The following is a 24,473-nucleotide window of genomic DNA, read 5'->3' as shown; positions in this document are numbered from 1 at the left end:
CTGTGTACATGCCTAAAGTAACATAAATTGAATTGAAACATCAACAATTTCTTGTCCGAGATAATCATTCCAAAATAGTTGTTCTGTTGATGCCAATGTTGAATTGCCTTGACCACCATTTGTGAGTCACCTTCCATTACAACATTCGACATAACCAGTTTAAGGCAAAAAATGACTGCTTGAAGAGCAGTCATTGCTTCTGCTATTAGAGGGTCTGTGATGGAAATCTGCTTCTTTGTCATTGTTGCCAAAAAGTTCCATTGGTCATCTCTAACAGCCACTCATTCTTATTTTACACAATTTTGAGTCAACAGCTACATCTAAATTAATTTTGCAAAATCCTTGTGGAGGACATTCCCAATTAAGTCTTCTTATAGTAGCAGATATGTTGATGTTGAGGTCTCTAGAATTTGCAGCAGCCAAGTCAGTCTTCATTTGATTAACTTTGTTTATCATTTTTTTTAATTCGAATTTTAAATTTTAAAATTTTCACATGCTTGTATGGTTGGTTATATACAATAAAATTGTAATTATAGATACCATTTTCCTTTAATAAATATTGAAATTAGAAAAAAAAAATTCAAATGAAAAGATCTTCTCTTTTAAGTTCACCAAACAGCACAATAATCTCCTCCAGGCTCCATGGTCACTTTAGTCAGCTTCTTACCACATTCAATCCCGAGGAAATTATAGAGGATCTTCGCCCCCATTCATTTCGTCTCTCTTCGCTTCCGGTTCCTATCCGGTCTCCAGATACACTGCAGTCTCTCGGCGCTTCGTTTTTCAATCCAATTACACTGATGGCGTCGTCTCGCTGGAATAGAGGATAAGAAACTTTGTGGAGTTTTGGACCGTCCGCTTGTATTGTGTCTCGAAGAAGCTCTCGCTGTCCATGGTATATCCCACGTTTGCTGCAGCCTTCAGGCCTTTTACTTTCTTGGTAAATAAATAAATTATGTTACTTAACCAGAAAATAAAAGAAGATGAAGAAAGACGAACCATCGAATGAACTGGAACCATAATACATGTAACATCGAAAAATTATAATCATGGAGCGTGGTAGCTTTACAATTTACGTTCAATGTCTTACAGTTACAAAGTTCCTGCAGGTAATCAGACCAGCTCCCACTTTCTTCCTTGCCACCATTTCCCTCTACTTCCAACCAAGGGACAGTAAAATTCTCTTTATTAAACAGGCAACTGACCCCGGGCATCTCATTGCGTGAGCAACCTTGAATCACACGCCACAATTTTCACCTGGCTAACAGTCTCCTGGCATTCCTCACTCTTAAACGTAGCACCCTGTAAGATGAAGGTCCAAACGTTGTCACAAAATCTGTATGTGTGCAGATGTCCCTGTAGCAGACGGGCGGAAACAGAGATCAGAATTCAGAAACGTCCATATATCATATCAAAATGCTGATATAGTTCATTGAAATGTATTAAGTAGAAAAAAATGAAAGGAAAAATTGCTATAATGCGTTTGACCTGTCAGCTGAAGAACCAATGAAATTTTAACACAGTGCACAGATTTTAGGAATTAGGAATCTAATTATCTCGACTTCTTTTTCATAAAACAAGAAACTTGCCTGGGTTCGTATAGAATGAATTATTCCGTCTCAAATCTCAACTGAGTGCCAATACTGCTTTGTGTGTGTGTGGGCATATGGTCGTGAATACATACAAATTCAAAATGAAACTTCTAATCCCAAGAAATATTCAATACTCATTATACCCTTCTATGGGGTACACTCAGTGCTACCATTTTAAGCATGAAATATGATAGCATCCATTGCTCCTATATCATATGAACAGAAATAGTAGAAATATTATTTTTTTTCTAAGTGAAATAGTAGAAATATTATTAAAAAAAAGAAGCAATGCCCATTTACAAGAGAACCATTGAAAGAAGACTGCAGTGTTCTCTCATCATACATTCTTCCTATAAAGATGAGTATTGGAGGTAGTCACCATGATATTCTTACAGCAAAGAACTTCAACAGGATTTCATCCATTTAATTAATTTCTTATTCTTAGCCTAGCTTGCAGACTGCCTCTTCCCTCAATTCTACTTCACTTTGACCCCTTAAAAGCCTTTTCTTTGTTTAATTAGTGAGTCAGGATTTGTAGTTTTGAGGTTTGAGGAAATAAACTTGAAATTTTCCATTTCATTTGTGGAAGAGCAAGTATTCTTTGAAACTGTCTGGCAACAGCTCCAAAATTGAATTGATGATGCATTAAAGGTTATCTGGAGATGAATATTCCAAGCACTTCCATTTTCCTAAACTAAAATAAATCATCAAAAGATGATATATTCCCTGAGGTAGTTTCCAGACAACATTATTGCGTGGGCTGAATGGCTTTCAAATTACGTTCCAAATAAGCTGACAAATCGAGTGGTGAGGCATGAAATAAAACTGACACACAATAGTAAACTCCTGGCAAAAGAAAACGAAGTTATAAAGGTCATATATAGAAGAACTTACAATGCATGCCAACTATCACTTCCTACTCAGGGACATGTGACGTCCATCTATGGTAATCTAACAACTTAATCAATCGAAATTATGAGGATGTCAAGAAGAAAACCAGCCACTACATTTAGCTTTGATCACCATAAGTACAGTTTGCCCCACTGACAAGCGATGCCCAAGATTCCTTCTTCTTCCGTGATATTAACATTACAGCACTAGACCAAGTCTTTTTAAATAATAAGCATCAGTCCAGTAAGAAAGCAGTGATACCTTTCTTCTACAAAATTGTGGCCATCATTTTGGGCAAATTCAGGGTACAACATAAAACATATTTTATTTATTTTACAAGTAGCATAGAAACATTTTTGATAACGTGGAACCTCACTAAGGAAAGGCCTTTTATACCCACCCTTGAGGATTCAGGACTAAACCTCAGATACACAACCTCACCCGTCAGAACCTCGTATTAGGTTATCCAAGGGAACTCCTAGTGTAGAATTAAAAAAATTCAGGATGTCTGAGTTTACAGCTCATTCCAAACCCGTCCTCTGACCACTAGGTTGCGCTGGATGGGTTAGTGACATACAACTTAGAAGTCTTAACGGAAACCAATGGTAATTATGTAGATACCATATATGACCGCAATGAACTTTCATACTTCTACTCCTTTACCACTCAATATCTGCAATAAATATGGTTTCTTAATCTCAAAGCGTCAACGATGCGATTTCTCATCATTTAGCATGAAAAACGTCAAATTTCCACTAAAAAGAGCACGTAGCTCTGAAAATCAATAACTATAAAATTCTAAACTATTTAACTCACTGCTCTTAACCTTAATAAAAAACAAGAAAGCAATAAAACAAGCTTTAATTTCAGATAAAATGGGTAAAAGAACATTAAAAAGAAAGAAAACTAAAATAGAAAACTTACCTTAATGCTGACCTTACTTTTCACTTGAGCTTCCAAAGCTTCAGTCATAGACTAAACATGATAATGCATTAAAAAATCATCAATAAAGACCAAACGCTTCCCCCCAATACTGAAATCTAAAAGTCAGAAACAGTAACAAAAGACAAACCGGGCCTAACCGTACCTTGTCGAACTGGACAAGAACCTGAATTGCCAGTTCAGGACTGAGAGTGCCGTTCTGAACCATCTCGTCCAAAGTCTCGGTCAGGCACATCCCGATCGTCGACCTCCGGTAAAGTTCGAACGTGGCCATTATCCGTCACCACACGAGATCTGAACATTTACACACGTGAATTGAGAATTTAGACACTTAAAGAAATCAAAGCATATGGAATCGAAAACGAAAACATAAAAGTATGGATCGTGGACAAAACCTAGCAGGATGTAGAGACTAGAGAGAGATTAACAATAAAAGAAACCATGAAACGAAAGCAATTATAAAAATGGCGGAGAAATCGAAGGTTACGAGAGGATCGGTTGGCTAGAATGTAGAGGAGCTTTTGGTCTGAGCTTTGTCTTGTTTAACGTTTGCTCTCGAAGAATTTATGGCGGAGTGATTTGGGGCTTTTTATACCCTACCTTTTGTAGCTCTGGGGTATATATAGCCGCGACAGATCTGGAAAACTGAAATGACGAGTTTACCCACAAGCTTTTTTTCTTTTTAGTTCTTCACTTCTCATGGTTGGGAGGACTCTGGACTTCGTTTATTTGATATGAGTTGAAATAAAAATTAAAAATTAAAAAATATATATTATTATAATATATTTTTTTAATATTATTTTTATTTTAGAATTTAAAAAAATTAAATTTTTTTATTTTATTTTGTATGAAAATTTAAGAAAATTGTAATTATTAAATGAAATGAGTTGAGATGAAAATTTTGTGAAAGTGAACAAGGCCTGAACTAGTCTGTTCAATAGTCCGCTCGGTACTCATCCAGTTAAATTTGAGTTGAACTAGACTCGTGAAAAAAAAAAAAAAAACTTACTCGTAAAAACAGATACCTACTCAATTAGTAAATGACACATACCTAACAAAACTCAACTCGACTAAGGCTCATTAAGACCCACTTGTTTATGTCATAGTTGACTTGTTAACTAGACTCGATTAAAACTCATTCATATATTGATAAATATATACATACACCTATATATATATATATATGTATTAGCTAATAATATAAGAATAATACTTTTATATCTGAATATATAATATATAACCTAATTACTTTTGTCTATATATTAAACATACTTTATAATTATATTTTACAATTTGTACAATAATTAATTGATAAGATTTAATAATTTCATATATTAATATGTGTGAACCATATATGAAAATTAATATATATTATCATATTATGTATATGTATTAATAATTTATGTAAATATATAATATATTGTTATTATAGATAAATATCAACTACGTAAATATTAATTATTTATAAATTTTTAAAATCTTATAATTGAATAGGAGTTCTACTTGTTAGTTATACAAATTCAATATTAAATTTTTTATTTTCAAGCTTGAGTTGAAAATTTAGTTTAGCGACTCGAACTTGAACAAATAATAAATAAAAACTTCAAGCTTGGGCTCGATTACAACCCTAATTGTAGGCAGTTATCAATTATTCGTTGCACATGATAACCGGTGACAGTAAGGATGCAAATTACAATTTTCTTAAAAAATATATATATAGATATACAATATTTTTCATAATATTTTACTAACTGTCTGGTGTTAACGTTCTTGATACTACGTGATTAGCATCTTTTAACAATCTTATTCTGTTTGGTCAAATTGCTTCCGCCCATCATAAAGGCCCGTATTTTGTTTCAGAACATGAAAATTGCTCGCAGACCATGTGTAATTGTGAAAAAGAGGTGGACTGGGTCGTATCATTTTACGGATCTCTGGGCTGATCTGATAGATTTTTTTTTTAGTCGGGCCCATTTTAATTATATTTTGATGTGTCAGAAAGAGGAAGAGGAAGAAAACAAAAAGGTTCAAGCCTCGAGGGGTTTAAGGATAAAATCTGGGCATAACAACTTTAGGGAGATGGAGAGGATTGACATTACTTTATAAAGTTATTTTTAAAATTTGATGTAAAGTATATATTTTTTATAAATTTAAAATTTTATTTATTTATAATTAATAAGTGTTATTTTTATATAATTTTTATTACTTATTTATTTATAAAAAATATCATTTTTCATTCAATACAATTGATTTTATTTTATTTTTATATATTTTATTTATTTTATTTTATTTGAATGAACGAGAAGATTTTATACAAAATGAAAGTATTTTAATATAAAATGAGAATATTTTAGTACAAAATAATAAACTACGGATCATGACCAATAAAAAACAACGAGATCTAAAGAGAGCTGATGAGATTTGGGCGAGGAGCCTTGTCCCGTGAGCAGTAAAGAGATTACTCTCGTCTAAAGGCGAGAAGACTTACCTCTCGATAAGCAAGGAGACTCGTGACCAAAAGGCGCGAAGATTTGACGACAAGGCTCTAGACAATTGGATTGAGTCACTAGTCTAAACGACCAACTTAAAATACCAACATAAACGACATCGTGGGCAATAACTAGAAAATGCAAGATGAGTCTTTCATCCAGATCGGGAGTCTTTCCACTAGGTAGGTGAGGAGAGGCGCGTTCTTTTTGTGACCTCTACGCCCGCCAGTTATATTCAGTGCACACGACATCTACTCACATCTACTCTTCATAACTTTACATTAGATTAGTCATTGGATTCATCAAAATAAGAATATAATATTATTATTTTTTAATAATAATATTTTTAATTTTTTTTTCATATTTTATAATCACACTAACCATATGTACATTAATAATTTAATTTGATACTTAAGTTATTGTTTCCCAACTTTTTTTTTTCTCAACGTAATTATCCACATCATACTTCTGGGGCCTCATAATCTATTATTTGTTTACTATAATTATTGCTTGCTAGATTCAATGACTCATTCCATCACTATATACCAAGTACTTGTTTACCTGTATTGGTATCTGCACACGAAAAATAAAAAGACAGTTGTGGGATTAAACCAGAATAAAAAAACATATTTGGTTGTGAATAGTAACATTTCAAATATGAAGGAAAATAGTGTTTTACTGTAGTTAAAAAATTTCAATTTATCTTTTGTCTAATTCAATGCAGCTGTATTTGGAAGAAATAAGCTATATTTTGCATTTGGTTAGGCTTTTGATGAAGCCAATGACTACGCATTGGCATAATCTTCAAAATTTGATGAATTTATGTTTAAAATCATTGCATTGGATTCACCAAACACTAAAATCTAAAACTTTGAGCTACAGTATATTATAATTCATCTTCAAATTTGAATAATCACTATTCACACTCTATAATCATTATTTTATTTATTTAAATTATTATTTCTCAATTTTGAGTCACAATATATTTAAGTTAAGAAACAATAATTTAAGTATAAAATTAAATTATTAATTAATATATAGTTAGTGTAATTGTAAAATATGAAAAAATTAAATTAAAAATATTATTATTAAAAGAATAATATTATATTATTAATTTGTCTAATCTAATGGTTAATCCAATGTGGAGTTATGGCTATAAGAGTTTTAGATTTATAGAAAATATATACTTTTTATTAAATTTTAAAAATAAATTTAATGAAATCAATGCTATTAATATGAATGCTTCTAGAGACTTTGTTTGAGACGGTCTATTTGGCATATAAATATAGATAGTTGCGCAAACATCTAACCTCAGTTGTCTTTAGTAAAATACTATAATCACAAAAAAAATTACATAAAATAATATTACAAATTAATATAATTTGATGTATTTCGTTAAATTATAAAATTATTTTTATTATATAATAAATATAATAGATTAAATAAAATTATATCAATTTGTAAAATTATTTTTATATAATCTATTTATAGTTATAGTACCCTCTTCACTTTATTGAGATGTACATTTAAAAGTCATCAAAGACTGATTTTGTATAAATTTAAATAAAAATAAAATTTATAAAGTGAATTGATATGACAAGTTAAAATATATCTTATAACAAAAATAATTTTATAATTTTACGTATTACACGAAATGACTATACTTTAAAAAGCAGTTTTTATAATTATTTTTGTACTCTTTAAATCTCACCAAACAAAATATCTACAAATAAAGTTGGATGGCATACAAATGCTACTAAATTTCTTTAAAACTTGGTCTATTCAGTTTCGCAGCCAAAATGAATAGAAAGCAGTAATACCATCTGCTATGTATGCATATCGGTGAAGTTAGATTATTTTATCGGGACCTTCTAAACGAATGTAGTCATACATGACTCCCTGGAAAGGGGTAGTGCCTTGAGTTTGTGTAAGAAAAATAGTATTATCTCCTTCAAGTAGCTGAGTGCCTGGTACATCTACATTGTACAGCCGATAAAGTCCATGAATCCCATGCCTCGCAATGGTATTGTCCTTCCCAATAACCCCACTGGAAAATACAGGAGGATCTGCCTTCGGATCATTAATCCGAACCTTTTTAAGATTACCAAAAAAAAAACTCAATTAGTTAAATAATTAGGCTAATTAATCTATTTGAAAAATGTGGTTATCGAATAGAGTTATTTTATTGAGAAATAATAGTTATAGTTGCAAGTGTGCAAACGCCACGCAATCATTTTGAAAAAAGTGAATAAATACGAGATCCACGTGAAAAAAAATTAATTTTGTAATAGTGGAGTTTATTTTTTTTCAAAATGACTGCACAACTGTATGTAGTATTACTCTATTATATTATCAAGTTAGTGTGTAGAACACAATATCCATGTCACTTAAATGATAAGATTTAGGTTTTGTTTGGTTACTAAACATCTCTCAACTCATCATTACAACTTAAATCCCAACATAAAATATAATAAACAATTCAACTTTTTCAAATTTCAAACTAATAATAATATTAAAAAATAATATTCTAACAATATTTTATCATCTCAACTCAACTTAATTCAACTCACTTCTACATCTAAACGCAACCTTAGGCTTCGTTTGGGAAGTTGAGATCATCTCAACTCATCATTACAATTTTTTCAAATCTCAATATAAAATATAATAAACAATTTAACTTTTTCAAATCTCAAAATAATAATAATAATAAATAATAATATTCTAACAATATTTTATTATCTCAACTTAACTCAACTCAACTCAACTCAACTCAACTCAACTCACTTCAACATCCAAATCCATCCTTAATTTATAAGATTCAAATTTTAAAATGTATATTTTAAATTAAATTATATCATGGAAGTATTTTAATTATTATGTTTGCTCTGCATACAAATTTGAGAATAGAATAATGAAATTACATACTTGCAACTCGGAAGCATGTGCAGTTGCAAGAGCTAATCGTAATTTATAGGTTCCACTCTCATCGGCCACGTCGAGTTTGAACCTAATTTGCCAAGTAGTTCCTTCATATGTGTTATTAACTGTCTTCCTGCATTGCTAAAATAACATATTAGCTAAAATAAAATTATTTTGTGTTCATGCAAACCAAAATAGTTATTAATTTAATCTCCTGATATTGGGGAAAAAAAGGGAACCTGGTCACTTGAGCAAAGAACCAATCTTTTCCATAGTCGCATGTCCCAATTGTGTATACCAAGTCTCCATCCGGATACAGTTCTGAATATCTTTCCCATAATCCGTATTGCCTAAATCTGTCAATTAATAGATAAAAGATTAAAAAAATAAAATGATTAACCCATTATTTCGTAATTAAATTGATGAGTTTTTTTTTTTTGTGAAGAGGACGGAACTCTAATTTTATTAAAAAATCCTCACTTGATGGGCCTTAAATTGATGGGCCTTAAAAGTTCTTGAGTAGGATATATTGCAGTTGGCACTGATACATTAGAAAAATACAATTTTAACAATTTAATTAAAAAAATACAAATATATATATATTTTTGCAATCCATACATCTAAGACAACAATGATGTGAAAATCTTCTATATCAACTAGCATAAAAAATATTTATATTTATATTTTTTTTAAATATTAGAAAAATGATATTTGCAGCCGTAGAATACGCAAGTGCTGTACAATCAATTTAAAAAAGTGAGTAAATATATTTTTTAATAATGGACCCACTATTTTTTTTTTTAAAAGATTGCGTAACGATTGCGCACTCTACGACTATATATATCATTACTCTAGATATTATGAATTTTACAATGAGTGGTGTAAACGTGTTTATATATTCACGTGTAAATAACAAGACTTAAAAATAAAATACCCAGCATTAAAGATCCAATATTTTTTGTAATGATTGCAAAAATAGCATCCAATTAAGCAAAGCATTTACCTATCAGGATGGTTGACATAAAGTTTATTGATCAACTTTGGATCAGGATCGGGTACATAGAATTCAGCTGCGGAGCGATCTGGGATGCCTATTTCCCACAATGTTGGCCCGTCTCTTGGAGGCTCATATACAACTTCGCCCACATCAATCTCACAACCTGCTTCATGTGCTATTGAAATACACTACGTACAAGATAATAAAACATGAGGAATAGGGAAAGGTTTGGACATAAGACCTGAGTTTATGGTAATGACAACATTGTATTGATAATCGCCAATGACACCGGGAACCCATGCATAAAGATTGTAGTCCCCAGTGCGTATATTGTTAATAGAGAAATACCCATCCTCATCAGCTCTGGTCCAAAATTGGTAACCCTGATTAGAAATAACATGTCTATAAGGTTGCAACATTTGTAGATACCCAATTGTTTGTGGCAAAAATGAGAGGTTCATTCTCAATTTGCTGTTCGGAATCATACCCGTTAATATTATATAGAATAAGCGGCTTACATATCTCGTTTGAATATAGAAATACTCTCAACCTATTTCATATCATTGTTACAATTTTTTTAAATTTATATACAAAATATAATAAATAATTTAACTTTTTCAAATCTAAAAACAATAATAATATTAAAAAATAATATTTTATTCAACTTATCTAAAGTCATTTCATCTCATTATCCAAAGCAGCCTAATGTAAATTGCTTAAATGACAAACCAATCAAAATATTTCATGTAAACTAATATGACTATGGATAATAAAATTATGGATCGAGCACAACATTTTTTTTCCATTATAAGAAGGGTCATATATATATATATATATGCACTCATGACATCTTATGTAGCTCCAATGAGATTTGAAATTACCTTGCATTCTCTTTGCCAGGACCCAACATTCCCGGGGAGTGCCAATCCGACATAAGCACCATTTCCTGGCACGTTCTCTTCACTAATATACCTAGACAACAAAAGTTCAAATTTCTAAAACCTCAACTAAATTCAGATGAGAAACAATAAAGAAAGATGAAAAATAGGGGCAGATATATAATATCTGAAAAAATTTTAGACATAAGTCTCGCACTCTTACAAACTACTTATAAACGAAATATGAGAGAAAATGAATAAAATCACATACTTTTAAGATGGTGTACAAAATGTGAGGCTTCTGTGTAACACTTGTTATAATACCTGTCTTGGATTAGGAGTCTGCCGCAAACACTACCCCGTTGATCTGCTGATTGAAAATCCTCTGAAGCTGGAAAACTATAGGGCCATGTTTGAACTTCATAGATCATCTGAAAAAAAAAGGGACTGTTCTAATTAAATAATTGTTTCAGATTAAGATTGTAGAATTATTACATTTTTTACTGACAAGAATTGAAGTTCTACTCGGATGTAAAAAGACCTGTTGCTTGGCATCCTCCCAGAGCAAAAGCGGGTCGTCTCCATCGGTCAGAGAATTAAGAAAAATAAAAACGGGGCCAAAAACCTTCTTCCACGGCTCGTTAGGTCCAAATTTCAGTACCAGATCCTCTCCTGAATAGTGTACGCTGTGAAATATCTGAGATTGTGCCGTTTTAATTAAAGTTAACGTTGTTAAAAGACCTTAATCACATCCTTTCCTCTCTCCGTGTTAACCAAGTTTTTATCTGGTAGTATTTAATATTTATATTACTTACAGCAAGGGTGGTGGGACCGACGTGGGAGGTAAGGCATTGTTTGAGGGGTCCACCGGATCGGAATTCATCGCTGGCCGTGATTTGCCAGAATCCCACGCTTGGATTGTTGGATATCCACCCGTGAACCCTGTTGTCTTTGTTCTCACAAGAGTATTGGTACTTGTCGTCCACCTTTACATGAGGGGTACCCCATCAAATCAAAGCACAATACAACTTGTTAGGTAAGAAAAAAAATTAGGGTGGCAAAGATGAGGAATATTATATATAGTTTTAGAATGCGTAAATATCGTATAGTCGTTTTAAAAAAGAGTAGAGTTTACTAATAAAAAATTAATTTCTTTTTATGTGTATTCTATATTTATTTATTTATTTTAAAATAACTACACGACACTTGTACACTCGTATAGAAGGCAACACCTCTCCTTTGAAATCTGGTTCCACGGGATTCACAAGTAGGACTGCCTCTGGGTAGGCCAGGGCCTGGCCTCTGTCAGCTAGGCGGTCTTCAGGCAAGGGCATGAATCTTTGCCTGTTGTCTGCTATAGCCATGTAACGAAACCTATATGAATTCAAAACACATCCTGTTTATCCACTTTCAAGCCTTGTTTATCCTGAAATACTGCAAGCAATCTGAACTTCAATAAAGAAGACAGGGTCAAGATTTATTTACATGTCTTCCCTAAGCTTGAATGCTATTCTGGTATTATCAATGTTGAAAGCAGGCCATTCCTCTAAGTGCTCATAAATGGCATAGGAGTAGAAGCCCGAGGAATCACGAAGCATTACGTACCTACAAAAGAAAAGAACAAAACAAAAACAAAAACAAAACCGAAAGAGACCGACTCCAATGAAATGTCAATAAAACAACATCAATTTGAACAAGCGTGTACCTTTTGTCTATATTCAAGGGAACGAGCTTCCCCTGATCTATGGAGGGATCCCACATTCTAGTAAATGAGAGCTCTACTTGTTCTTCGTTTTCCACTATTACCTTCAAACTGGTTCCTTCCATCCTGCAAAGAAATCGGCCGGTTCATCCACAGGTTTTTCATACTACCTTAAAATTTATTCCCAAATAACATGTAAATCTTACAAAGAAAGTCAGAATTAATTGCAATTATAATAGTGGACAAGAACATGTTCCTAAGTAGGAAGTTTTAGGGAACATACCTGTCAAATATGCCCTTCGTTCCCGTACTTCCGGCAACATTCCACACAAGGTCCCAGTATCTACATAGTTAATTAATAAAGAAGAAAAATCAGCTTCTGCTATTTAGTTAGGAATTGCATCTCTAGGTGGCAGTCATGTTTTATTGGTCCCCATACAACTTGAAGTTACACATTAAATAGTATGCATTCCATATATATATATAAAGAATAACTCTTCTTATTAGCTACTATTCACCCCCACACCTCACACCCTATAAAAAAAAAAAATTATTACGAGCAGGGTGGGGTGTGAGGATGAATAGTGGCTGATATATTACAAATCTCATATATAAAATCCTCTAAAAATACATATAGATTTCTTTAAAGCACATTTAACATCTGGTTTATTCTCTTTTTATCTTTACAAAATATATATATATATATATACACAATAAAGTAAAATCTGGGGCATATCAGAGCAGAGCTCTCCTACAAATAGGAGATATTTCTGTGGAAAAGAAAACAGAGCGAAATTGAAGAGCTTAGACGACATTGTACCCTCTGTTAGATTCCTCGTTGAGAATTTCGAGCAAATTGTCAATGCCATTATACTCAATTCCCGTGACCATTCCTTCTGGATTTGAGATGGTGACCTGCAGTATGCCGTTGTCCATCACCACCTGCACAAATTATTTTCTCATCAGCATCCCAATGGCGTGCTGCACTTAAAAGTACTTACCTCTATATGCATTTTCCATGTACTTGCTCATGCCAAAAAGAAAAAAAAAGGAAAAGGAAAAACCAAACTGCTTTACATGTTGATCTTCGATATGTAATTGCACCCCTGGGAATGACATGCTCATGAGGTTTGCCTTACTATCTCCGGGAACTTCTACAGGAGGATGAAAATTTGAATTTGGTACTTGTGTTTGTGTAGTGAGTTTCAGTAGAACACAAAGCATAATATTGCTGAAAGCCAAATGCCAAATCCGTGAGGATTCTGAGAAGTAAAGACTGCACATCCTTTAACTTTTTGACACTCCAATCAGAGACTGTAGACTTGTGAAGGCTGATAAGGATCTTTCAGGCCGATCGAGTTTCCTTGAACTACAGACAAAGCATTCGTTTTGTTTGTTTCGTATAATCATTTATCTTTTCTTTGTCGCCACCGGTTTTTGGTGCACGGGACGGTGCTATGCACGGGATGATCGTGCGTCTCGATAAAATACGAGAAAAAATAAATAAAGAGAAGATCATAAGGAGGAGTAAGAAGAGGAAGGATCAGATGATTCGATTTTTAGCTAGAAGTCCACAGCTATAATCTACTAAGGTCAAGGTTTAAAATAGTAAAAGAATGAGTTGAGAAAAATATCAAGAATAAGAAAAACTCCGTTTAGGGGCAAATTTTTCCTAGAACTTGGCTTGAGTGATCGAGGTTTGCAAGGACCTTGCGTGCTATATTTTCTCATTTATTCATGGAAAGAGTGTGGGAAAGGATACTGGTGTCGAGTTATGCGTTTCTAATTGCCGTCTCTGATGAGATTAATGCTCATTTGACATATTTGAAAAACAAAATGTTTGGAGATGATCATAGAGGGAAAGATATCGTCAGATTCTTGTCAACTTGAGGGGATCTTGATGGATGTAACTGATCCCAAACAGAAATAAATGAGAGCTCGATCTTTATAAATATAACAGTAAATGTTGGTGCATTTTAATATTAAAAAGAATAAAGATTGGAGGAATGAATGTTAGATCATAAATATTAAAGGAAGAAAAATGATAGTTGCAATCGTGAGTGCGCAAGCGTCGTGCAATCACTTTGAAAAAAGTGAATAAATACGATATCTACGTAAAAAAAATTTTTTTTAATAGTGAACTTCACTTTTTTTTAAAGCGACTGCACAGTATTTGTGCACTCTACGACTATATGTAACATTACTTAGAGAAATGATATTTGCAAACTCTGCACACTTTCCTTAAAAAAAATGGGTCAATTTAAGACCCACATAATTTTTTTTGTTTTAATAATGGACTCTATTTTTTTTAAAAAGGAAGTACTCAAGACTTTTACAGACTGTAACTAGCAACGCCCTCTCTTAAGCAGAGGCTCTAGCGATGGAATTGTGAGGCCCTTAATTAAAAGGCTTTGATTTTTACAGATTGTAATTGTATTTAAGCTGTACATTAATAAAAAATAGAAAACAAACGGTAAGAGTAATGGAGAGGCTACAATCATGGTCAATAATTGATTTTATTTGCTGTAATCAGGCAAACATTTAGTCCCTTTTCAAAAAGGCTCGAATCTGTTTACAGAAAACAAGATTTTGAACATTTCAATCGGTGCCAACGCCCGTGTGACAGCATGATCGTCCATGTCACATGCATAATAGACACTGGATTTATAAAGACTTTCTCTGTGGTCTTCAAAAAGTGATTTTCCATGAATAAGAAGTTGGTATTCAAAGTATAATGATCATAAGTCAAAAGTATGTCTTAATATGTGTCAGTTGGGTGCAAATATTTGTGTTAAAAATATAATAAGTTCCATTAGATTAAGCTCTTGAAATAAGTGGTGATTTAACAAAACGAGGTTAATTTCAAACTCAGCTACAAACCCAGTTGCTCAACAACTGCCTCGTTATACATAATGCTATGAATGTCTTCTTTTCAACAACAAATTTAACTCAGAAACTGCGGGTGTAGCATCGATCGCATGCACCAAATCTATGCAAAATATTGAACAGTCTTGCTAATTTGTAAACTGTGTAAGGAACTCATTACTTGTTTCTGAGAAGTAGAAGATGGGGGGCCCTCTAAACGGATATAATCATACATAATCCCTTGGAAAGGGCTGGAGCTTCTTGGTTGTGTCAAAAAAATGGTATTATCCCCTTGGACAAGCCGACCACCTGGTACGTCCACATTGTAAAGCCAATACAGCCCGTGTATTCCATGTCTAGCAATTGAGTTGTCCCTTCCTATCAATCCACTTGAAAATAGAGGAGGATTTGCCTTTGGATCGTTCACCCGAACCTTCGAATACAAATTCATGTAGAATAATGAAAATCTCTATGCACCTAAGTTCACAAAAGATGTTTTAACAAGTAGTAATAAATGTTTTATATATACCTGCAGTTCAGAGAGAGTGGAAGAAGCCAGTGCCAGCCGCAGCTTATAGTTACCGTTGGGGTCCAAATTGTCGAGAGTAAATTTAATTTGCCACGTAGTTCCTTGATATGTATTACTGTCTTTCTTCTTCCTGAGATGCAAATAATATAGCACAAAGTGCTTAATTATCTTACTTTGAGACTTTTAAGTGGAGAAATAATATTTTCAGTCTTAGGGTGTGCACTGTGCAAGTCTTCCTTTCTGAAAAAAATAGATAAATCTGAGACCCACATGAAAAAAATTAATTTTTTAATAATAGATCCCACTTCTTTTTAAAGACAGTGTGCGAGGCTTGCACATCATTCTCAGACTGTATCTAGCATTATTTTTTTTTCAGTATCACAAAGTGTTTTTCTCTCCCAACAGCAGGAAAAAAAAAAGACGGTTTCTCTTTGTTTGCTGAAAACTAAAAAGGAAAATAATCCAAAGTAAACTCAGGAAGGTCATGGGTAAATGAAAAATTCAGTGAAAGCTTGATCAAGCACTCGAAGAACGAAAGACAAAAGTACTGCACCTGGTAACCTGAGCATAGAACCAATCTTTAGTGTAGTCGCTGACACCAATCGTGAAAACCAAGTCATTATCAGGATACAATTCTGCATATCTTTCCCACAAGCCATACTGCCTAAACCTGACAATTAAATATGATCATATGGCTTCAAATTACCTGATTAACCACTGGTCCTAGATTGAAATCATGTTAATCATAGTAATATATAGGAGAAAGAAAAATGGATCAACCTGTCAGGATGATTGACATAGAGTTTATTGATGTACTTGGGATTAGGATCGGGAACATAGAACTCTGCGGCAGAACGATCAGGTATGCCTATTTCCCACAGTGTAGGGCCATCTCTGGGAGGCTTATAAACAAGATCGCCCATCTCAATTGCACAACCTGCATTTCATATTGCATATCACTCAAAGTATCGGATTTTTGTGATTAATTTATTACAATCAAAAGATTATTTTTAATTAATTTTAATTGTAAATAATTATTTTATTCGAATTAACTAATCGCAAATAAGTAATTTTTTACGGTGAACATTACCGTTCGTTTTTTTTATTGGATGACCAGAATGAAAAAATGGTCAATACAATCGAAACTGAGGAAGAAATTGTACCTGCGGTTATGCTAACAACAACATCGTATTTGTAGTCCCCGATATACCCCGGGATCCATGCATAAAGATTATAGTCCCCAATGCGTATATCGCTGATGAAAAAAAAGCCATCCTCGTCTGCGTTGGTCCAAAATTGATAGTCCTATATAATGTGGAGTTAACAATGAATTAGATCGAGCAAATTAGGCATTGGTTTATGGGTAGTTTACAAGCCCCAAACCTCATACTCAAGATTTAGAAAAATAAGCATCGATTTGGATTTAGAAATGAGATTAGATAATTTTAGATGAAAGATGAAAGTTAAAAAAAATATTGTTAGAATATTATTTTGTAATTTAAAAAAAAATAAATTATTTATTATATTTTATATAAAAATTTTAAAAAATTATAATAATGAGATAAAATACTAAACCATGCAGTCACCTTGCACTCTCTTTGCCACGATCCAGCGTCTCCAGGAGGCGCCAAGCCCACATAAGCGCCAGTTGCAGATATATAGTCACTGCTTAGGTAACTACGTACACAATATTATTAATGTAGTTATATTAACGATCGATATTCAATATTGAAGTTGAAAGCCAAGTAAAGCAGCAAGCTGGCCGCCTACCTGTCTCGGACAAGAAGCCGACCGCTAACGTTACCCCGTTGGTTGGACTTGGGAAAATCCTCGGAAACAGGGAAGGTATATGGCCAACTTTGAACTTCAATCATCATCTATAACGTCGATTTGTATTCGCGTTTGATCGGTTCAGATCATCAAAAGGTTATTTAAATATTTATTTTAAATAGAAATTAATGCCGTGTTAATTGAATTAAACCTGCGTTTTGGCATCCTCCCATAGCTGAAGTGGGTCGTCTCCAACGTATGCAGAGTTAACGTACATAAAAACCGGACCGAAAACCTTTTTCCATCGTTCGCCGGCTCCAAATTTTGGCACCAGATCCTCTCCGGAGTAATGTGCACTTAGAAACATCTAGCAACAATATTTTAAATTAAGAATAATAATATATTAGTCAAAAACCTTACGAATAATACTATTCCGGTTAGAACTTTCAAAATTACACGTATATAGTAATATGTTTAATATGTTGAGTAGACGAGTCTTTTAATAAATTCTTAAATGAATTTTGGAAGAAGTCTCCAGAGAATGAAGAGTAAACCTATATGAATGCTTGCACTCGACGAACTATGCAGACATTTATATATGCGCTTAGGTGTAAGACAAGACATGACCATACTCTACCAAACATATGTGATTGAAATGACAAAATTTAAAATAACAATAGCAATATTTCTTATTATAATATCTAAGAACAACATAGTCATTCATATTTGTATTTATATGCTAAAGAGTTAAAAGTTATCTTATAAATTAAATTATATCATATAAATATTTTAATAGATGTGTTCTAGAATCTAAATACCAATTTGAGAATATAATTTGTTTTTATAGACATTATTAATGTGCGGTTTGGATAGTAAGATGATGTGATATTTTTTTAGATAGAAGTTAAAAGTTAAATAAAATATTATTATTATTTTGAAATTTAAAAAAATTAAATTATTTATTATATTTTGTATAAAAATTTAAAAAAATTATAATGATAAGATGAGATAACTTTCACTATTTAAATAGGGTCTAAGAGCCGGTTTGGATTACTCATTTCACTATTATTTATTATTATTCATAAATTTTAATTTATAAATTTCACTATTATTTATAAATTATCTCATCTTATCTCATTTTAAAATTTGAAATAAATTTATCATACTAGCACTACCTTAAGTTAAAAAAAAAAAGAGAGAGCTCTTACAGCGAGCGTGGTGGGGCCCACATGTGAGGTCAGGTTCTGCTTGAGTGGGCCACCAGATCGGAACTCGTTGCTGGGTGTAATTTGCCAGAATCCCATAGGCGGGTCAGTATTGGTGGAGATCCACCCATGAACCCGAATGTTTTCGTTCTTACTCGAGTATTGGTACTTGTCGTCCACCTATCAACCAAACCAAACACCCAATTAAACTTTCTTTTTGATGTGATAGTCGTGTGCCATTCTACTGAATGGCGTAAGGTGTCGTGTAAACAAATGATGAATGTAGATGGTTGTTGAGAGTGAACAAACAACAAACAATTACACCCAAAAAGATAAAAAGAAAGGAGGAATGTTACACAACCTTATATTCTCTATATATTATATTTTTTTAAAATTTTAAAATTTTAAAATTTTTTTAATTTTTTTTTGAATTTATTGTTTTTAAATTAATTCAATTTATTTATTTATTATTCATATATTAAATATTTAATAAAAAAATTATAATAAAAATTATAAAAAATATAATATGTAGAAGTTGTGTGAATAATAAAAAATTATATAGATTTTTTGAAAAGAAAAAGTACCTCTCCCTTGAGTTCGGGCTCCACTGGGTTAACAAGTAGGACTGCCTCTGGGTAGGCCAGGGTCTGACCTCTCTTGGGCAATCGGTCATCTGGGAGGGGCATGAATCTTTGCCTGTTGTTGGCCATTGCCATATAATGGAACCTACCGAATTTAAAACCTTGCTTTAGTTTAATGAAGATCGATAAACACTTAACTTTTCACCCCACACACACACACACACACACACATATATATATATATATATATATATATACTAGAGGTTGGGCAATATGAGAGTCACATTTGTCCGGTTGAAAAATAATTTATTTTGTAAAATATAAATATGTTTTGGATTAAAAAAAAAAAACGTGATTATAAGTAAAATAAGTAGTATATAGAGAATTTGTTATGAATTCAATTTCTACATATAACAAGTGAAAAGAGATGTGGAAAATTTTTGTAATAATGATAGTACTTCATTGTATAAATTGAAGCAATCCAACCGAAGAAAAAAAAATGAGAAGTGGTAAAATGAAGGGTTGGATTTAAATCTTAAAAATTTTAATGTACCAGCAGCAGTCTCGTCCTTCAAAAAACAACACACGTAGAATCATATCCTTAGATATGATTTGGATCGATGTATTAATAGTAGTAACATGGTTTGTGAATAGTAATATATAAAATTATTTGGATTAAGATGTTTTATTTGATTTTAGAAAATGAGAGAAAAAAAATTAAAATAAAAATATTATAAAAGTTTAAATATTATTGAAATATAATTTTTAAATGTAGTTTTTGTTTTAAAATTTAAAAAATTTATATTTAAGAAAATTGTAATGATTAGATTAACAAATTAAAAAATATTTTATATTTAAATAATATTTTAAAAAATATATAAAAGTTTCTAAAAACCTAAGAATCTATTAATCTCTTCCTCGAACTCAATAATTTTGTTTAGAAAGAGATAGATTGTCAATTCCCTCCTGACTCAATGATGTTGTAAATTTTTTATTTTTTTAAAAATGTTTATGATGATTAAAAAAATACATGAAAAAAAGAAAAGAAAAATAAAAAAATGAAATACACATTCATGACATATTTTCAGGTTACTTTTTTATTAGTTGTAGCAGTTCTCTTTAGTTAATTAAAAATATTATCATATTTAAATTATGTTAAAACTCTAATTATTTATATAGTTATACTTTTTTAAAAATATTTAACAAAATTTCATTATTTATTTAATGATGAAATATTAGTATTTTATAAATGTCTTAGTTATTTTAAAATTAGTGGTACTTGTATAAAATCCTGTATGGCTTAAGATTTTCTAATTGATAAAAAAAAGCACGTTTGACACATCTGTCAAATTGAAGAAAAAAATAAAGTGTAATTTCAAATATTAAAATAGTCTAATGTATAAGAATAAAATTATTATTTATTTATGTTCATCATTTATTATGAAATTTAAATTAATTAGATAGTTTTTTTCTCTTAAAAATGTACAGTAAAATTTCATCATTTATTTAATGATAAAAAATTAGTATTTTATAAATTAAAGTTGTTTTTTAGTGTATGATATAATAAACAGTAATAGGATATGCGAAAAAAACATGTGAAGGACAAAAAAATAGCTTCTTTATTGATTATTTAAAACTCAAAAATCAATATTTTTTTCACTTTTTCTTTCTTCCTCTCTCTCATTCCCTACGCACAATTGCGGTATTACCTCGCACATTGACATTCACATGGACAAAAAAAAAAAAAATCTTTACTGTTCATTACTGTTCATCATACTGTCAATGAACAGTAATAAGATATGAAAAAAAAAGTGGCTGATTTAAATTTACTGATCACGATGAACAGTAACGTTATAGGATAAAAAAAAGCACGTTTGCCACATCTGTCAAATTGAAGAAAAAAATAAAGTGTAATTTCAAATATTAAAATAGTCTAATGCATAAGAATAAAATTATTATTTATTTATGTTCATTATTTATTATGAAATTTAAATTATATTAAAAATTCAAATTAATTAGATAGTTTTTTTCTCTTAAAAATGTACAGTAAAATTTCATCATTTATTTAATGATAAAAAATAGTATTTTAAAAATTAAAGTTGATTTTTAGTGTATGATATAATAAACAGTAATAGGATGTGCAAAAAAAACATGCGAAGAAAAAAAAAATAGCTTCTTTATTGATCATTTAAAACTCAAAAATTAATATTTTTTCCACTTTTTCTTTCTTCCTCTCTCTCATTCCCTACGCACAATTGTAATATTACATCGCACATTGGCATTCACACGGATAAAAAAAAAAATATTTACTGTTCATTACTATTCATCATACTGTCGATGAACAGTAATAAGATATGAAAAAAAAAAAAACAGCTGATTTAGATTTACTGTTCATCGTATATATATATATATATATATCACACAATCATATTTTAAAATAAATGATAGTTTAATAAAATACTTTATAAAATTAACATTATTTTATAAAAATATTTTTATTTTAAAATATATATTGTGAAATATATTTGGTCGATATCATTGCTCTAGTTTAATTAGTTATTCTTTTCCCATTATAGATAATAGTCATTTTTATTTGTAAAAAATAAGTTATAGGGATTGGGGATGTATTTTTTTAAGATAATCTTAAGAATTATTATTTTTAGTTAATAAGTATATTTGTAAAATATATGGGTACTACCAAATAGGAGGAGTACTAGGCTATCAAATTCCCAATCTTTTTTTAAGGCTACATTTGGATTAAGAAATACTTTCAACTTATCTCATCATTATATTTTTTTTAAAATTTTATATAAAATATAATAAATAATTTATTTTTTTAAATCTCAAAAAAATAATAATATTAAAAAATAAGATTATAATAAGATTTTATTCATATCATCTTATCACTATCTAAACGAGCACAAATGTAAAATTATTAGAATAAATTATTAATAAGGCATTATGAATATGACAACAACTAGAGAGAGGAAAAGGAGTTTGTGATCTACTTGTCTTTTCTGAGTTTGAAGGCAATCCTGGTTTCGTCGAGGTTGAAAGCAGGCCATTCCTCCAAGTGCTCGTAAATGGCATAAGAGTAAAATCCCGATGAACCACGAAGCATTATAAACCTAGTTGATGAATTTGTCGGAACGACAAATATTCAAATATCAGTTTCACCTTCAATGGTATAATTAAATGAATATTTGTTGTTGTTGTTGTTTTTTTTTTTTTTTTTGCTTAAAAAAAAAAATGAATATGATTGAAACTTGAAACAACATGTTATAACATTTGCTTATTTGAAACAAAGATGCATGGACCTTTTGTCTATATTTAATGGGACGAGTTTGCCCTCCCTGGAAGGATCCCACGTCCTTGTGAAAGAGATCTCAACCTGTTCCTCACTTTCAACGATAACCTCGAACCTCGTTCCTTCGATTCTGCATATGTGGTAGCTATAACTAGTAAATAATATAAATAGATGCTCCATGAATAAAGAAAAATGGCTTATAAATGATATAGTTTTGAGTATTTTATGCATAGTCGGAGAGTACGTAAGTATTGCACAATTGTTTTGAAAAAAAAAGATGATTTATTATTAAAAAATTAATTTTTTTTATATGAGTCTCATATTTATTTATTTTTTTTAAAAATTACGTTATATTTGTATATTCTACGATTACAAATATCATTTTTTTATAGTTTTATAGTTGAAGGGAATGAGAGAGAGAGAGAGAGAGCCCAAGAAAAAAGGATGAATTAGAACATACAAATCAAAGATACCAGTTGCTCCAGTACTTCCTGGTGAGCTCCAAACAAGGTCCCAGTACCTGAACATTAAACATTCCATTTCCAAAATAGGGTAAGTTTCTAGACCAAGTGTCAGCTAATACTTCAAAGTTCATAATCCAACATTAGAGGAAGAAACAATTTTTCTGAGTCATTATTTTGTAAGTGATCTCCTATATATTAACGTTGTAGTAAATACCCTCTATTAGATTCCTCGTTAAGGACTTCAAGCAAGTTGTCGATGTCATTGTATTGAATCCTAGTAACAAATCCCTGCGGATTGGACAATGTAACTTGGAGTATCCCATTATCCAGTACTACCTGCACATGATCAAGAAGTTGAAAGGAGCCTAAAAACATAACGTGATGGTGTTTATATCTATAGAGAGTAATGATACATACACAACTATTTTTATAGTTTTTTTTTTCAATTATGTTCTAGATAGAAGACATTTATATAAAATTAGAAATTCAAATCAAATACAAAGCTCAAAAAGGAATTTTTATTTTTTTATAAAGTAGCACGCATCACAGTCCACACCATCATGTTTGTTGATGAGACACAAAATTCTCATCTCATCTTATTATTACACATTTTTCAAATCTCTATACAAAATATATAAAATAATTCAACTTTTTCAAATCTCAATTCACATTTTTCAAATTCCAAAACAATAATAATATTAAAATACAATATTTTAAACTTTCAAACAACAAAATTCTCATCTCACCTCCTAAACCTACTCTAAATGGATAATAAAATAGTAAATATTTAAAATAGACGAGTGGCTTGTTCGGGAAAAAAAGAAATTAACAAGCAATATGCTACTATGAAGAGAAATCAAAAGGGAAGAAATAGGAGTTACATGATGATCTCCATAATGTAAGTGCACTCCTAGAGGCGACTGCATTTTGGTGACCCCTTATAACCTCTTGCTAGTCTTTGGAACTTCTTAAGCACAAGGAAGATGTCAATATTCCAGAGTGAGAGCTAGGAACCAATGATTTCTGAGAAATATAAGGAATGGTATTAACAAAAAGAGTATTTTGGTCGCAAGTACCCATTATGATTTTGTGAAGAAAAATTCTGTTTGAATCTTACCTTTCGGCTATGATGTGCATAAAAAAAAAGTTGAAGTTAAAGGGGCTTATAAGAACATGTTGGGATAACTTTCCTTGAACTAAAGATAAAGCATTCTTCTCCAGCCTTTTCTTTAAATAATCTCTTTACTTAGTCGACACCACTGTCTGGTGCATTAGATAAATTAGACGTACAAGAGTCGCCATGTACAAGTAGCCAAAGTGTCAAACCACAATCGCGCGCCAT

The 24,473-nt window shown here is 31.3% G+C and overlaps 3 protein-coding genes across 6 annotated transcripts; all 3 read right to left on the bottom strand.

The window, feature by feature from the left end:
• Positions 1 to 989: 989 nt before the first annotated feature.
• LOC109021167 (transcription initiation factor IIA subunit 2) lies at positions 990 to 4,085 on the bottom strand. 3 transcript variants are annotated; one of them, XM_035695350.1, is made up of 4 exons: positions 3,913 to 4,085; positions 3,571 to 3,719; positions 3,408 to 3,458; positions 990 to 1,356 (listed from the first exon to the last, which is right to left on the bottom strand). In XM_035695350.1, exons 2-4 carry the CDS (start codon positions 3,697 to 3,699, stop codon positions 1,216 to 1,218), a joined length of 321 nt encoding a protein of 106 aa, XP_035551243.1. In that variant the 5' UTR covers positions 3,700 to 3,719; positions 3,913 to 4,085; the 3' UTR covers positions 990 to 1,215. The 3 variants fall into 3 exon arrangements, with proteins under 3 accessions (XP_035551243.1, XP_035551245.1, XP_035551244.1); XM_035695352.1 differs by having other exon boundaries at positions 990 to 1,302; positions 3,913 to 4,018; XM_035695351.1 differs by having other exon boundaries at positions 3,821 to 4,007.
• A 3,536-nt stretch (positions 4,086 to 7,621) lies between these two features.
• On the bottom strand, positions 7,622 to 13,709 carry LOC109014325 (probable rhamnogalacturonate lyase B). Of its 2 annotated transcripts, none has more exons than XM_035682805.1 (15): positions 13,488 to 13,709; positions 13,231 to 13,352; positions 12,694 to 12,753; positions 12,414 to 12,536; positions 12,194 to 12,313; positions 11,941 to 12,082; positions 11,524 to 11,694; positions 11,250 to 11,405; positions 11,033 to 11,139; positions 10,712 to 10,802; positions 10,072 to 10,213; positions 9,837 to 9,993; positions 9,073 to 9,189; positions 8,840 to 8,966; positions 7,622 to 8,005 (listed from the first exon to the last, which is right to left on the bottom strand). In XM_035682805.1, exons 1-15 carry the CDS (start codon positions 13,692 to 13,694, stop codon positions 7,763 to 7,765), a joined length of 2,085 nt encoding a protein of 694 aa, XP_035538698.1. In that variant the 5' UTR covers positions 13,695 to 13,709; the 3' UTR covers positions 7,622 to 7,762. The 2 variants fall into 2 exon arrangements, with proteins under 2 accessions (XP_035538698.1, XP_035538699.1); XM_035682806.1 differs by having other exon boundaries at positions 7,917 to 8,005; positions 8,840 to 8,974.
• A 1,562-nt stretch (positions 13,710 to 15,271) lies between these two features.
• LOC109015090 (probable rhamnogalacturonate lyase B) lies at positions 15,272 to 24,132 on the bottom strand. Its single transcript, XM_035682804.1, has 15 exons — positions 24,013 to 24,132; positions 23,346 to 23,467; positions 23,128 to 23,187; positions 22,678 to 22,797; positions 22,369 to 22,488; positions 19,364 to 19,505; positions 18,783 to 18,959; positions 17,786 to 17,941; positions 17,575 to 17,681; positions 17,391 to 17,481; positions 16,968 to 17,109; positions 16,585 to 16,741; positions 16,358 to 16,474; positions 15,805 to 15,934; positions 15,272 to 15,708 (listed from the first exon to the last, which is right to left on the bottom strand). Exons 1-15 carry the CDS (start codon positions 24,055 to 24,057, stop codon positions 15,400 to 15,402), a joined length of 1,995 nt encoding a protein of 664 aa, XP_035538697.1. The 5' UTR covers positions 24,058 to 24,132; the 3' UTR covers positions 15,272 to 15,399.
• Positions 24,133 to 24,473: the final 341 nt, after the last annotated feature.

The sequence above is a fragment of the Juglans regia genome, chromosome 11 (genome assembly GCF_001411555.2).
Source record: "Juglans regia cultivar Chandler chromosome 11, Walnut 2.0, whole genome shotgun sequence".
NCBI lineage: Eukaryota > Viridiplantae > Streptophyta > Magnoliopsida > Fagales > Juglandaceae > Juglans > Juglans regia.
This window is presented reverse-complemented; position numbering and strand designations above follow the sequence as displayed.

Coding starts and splice junctions, on each gene's coding strand:
- LOC109021167 (XM_035695350.1), bottom strand. CDS start 3,699: ATGGCCACGTTCGAACTTTACCGGAGGTCGACGATCGGGATGTGCCTG. Junction 3,459..3,570: donor TTCTTGTCCAGTTCGACAAG/GTACGGTTAGGC, acceptor TATCATGTTTAG/TCTATGACTGAAGCTTTGGA. Junction 1,357..3,407: donor AAAGTAAGGTCAGCATTAAG/GTAAGTTTTCTA, acceptor CGTCTGCTACAG/GGACATCTGCACACATACAG.
- LOC109014325 (XM_035682805.1), bottom strand. CDS start 13,694: ATGTGCAGTCTTTACTTCTCAGAATCCTCACGGATTTGGCATTTGGCT. Junction 13,353..13,487: donor TACATATCGAAGATCAACAT/GTAAAGCAGTTT, acceptor TAATTTGTGCAG/GTGGTGATGGACAACGGCAT. Junction 10,803..11,032: donor AGACTCCTAATCCAAGACAG/GTATTATAACAA, acceptor TTTGTTGTCTAG/GTATATTAGTGAAGAGAACG.
- LOC109015090 (XM_035682804.1), bottom strand. CDS start 24,057: ATGCAGTCGCCTCTAGGAGTGCACTTACATTATGGAGATCATCAT. Junction 17,482..17,574: donor CGGCTTCTTGTCCGAGACAG/GTAGGCGGCCAG, acceptor TTGTGTACGTAG/TTACCTAAGCAGTGACTATA. Junction 16,475..16,584: donor TATGTCAATCATCCTGACAG/GTTGATCCATTT, acceptor TTTAATTGTCAG/GTTTAGGCAGTATGGCTTGT.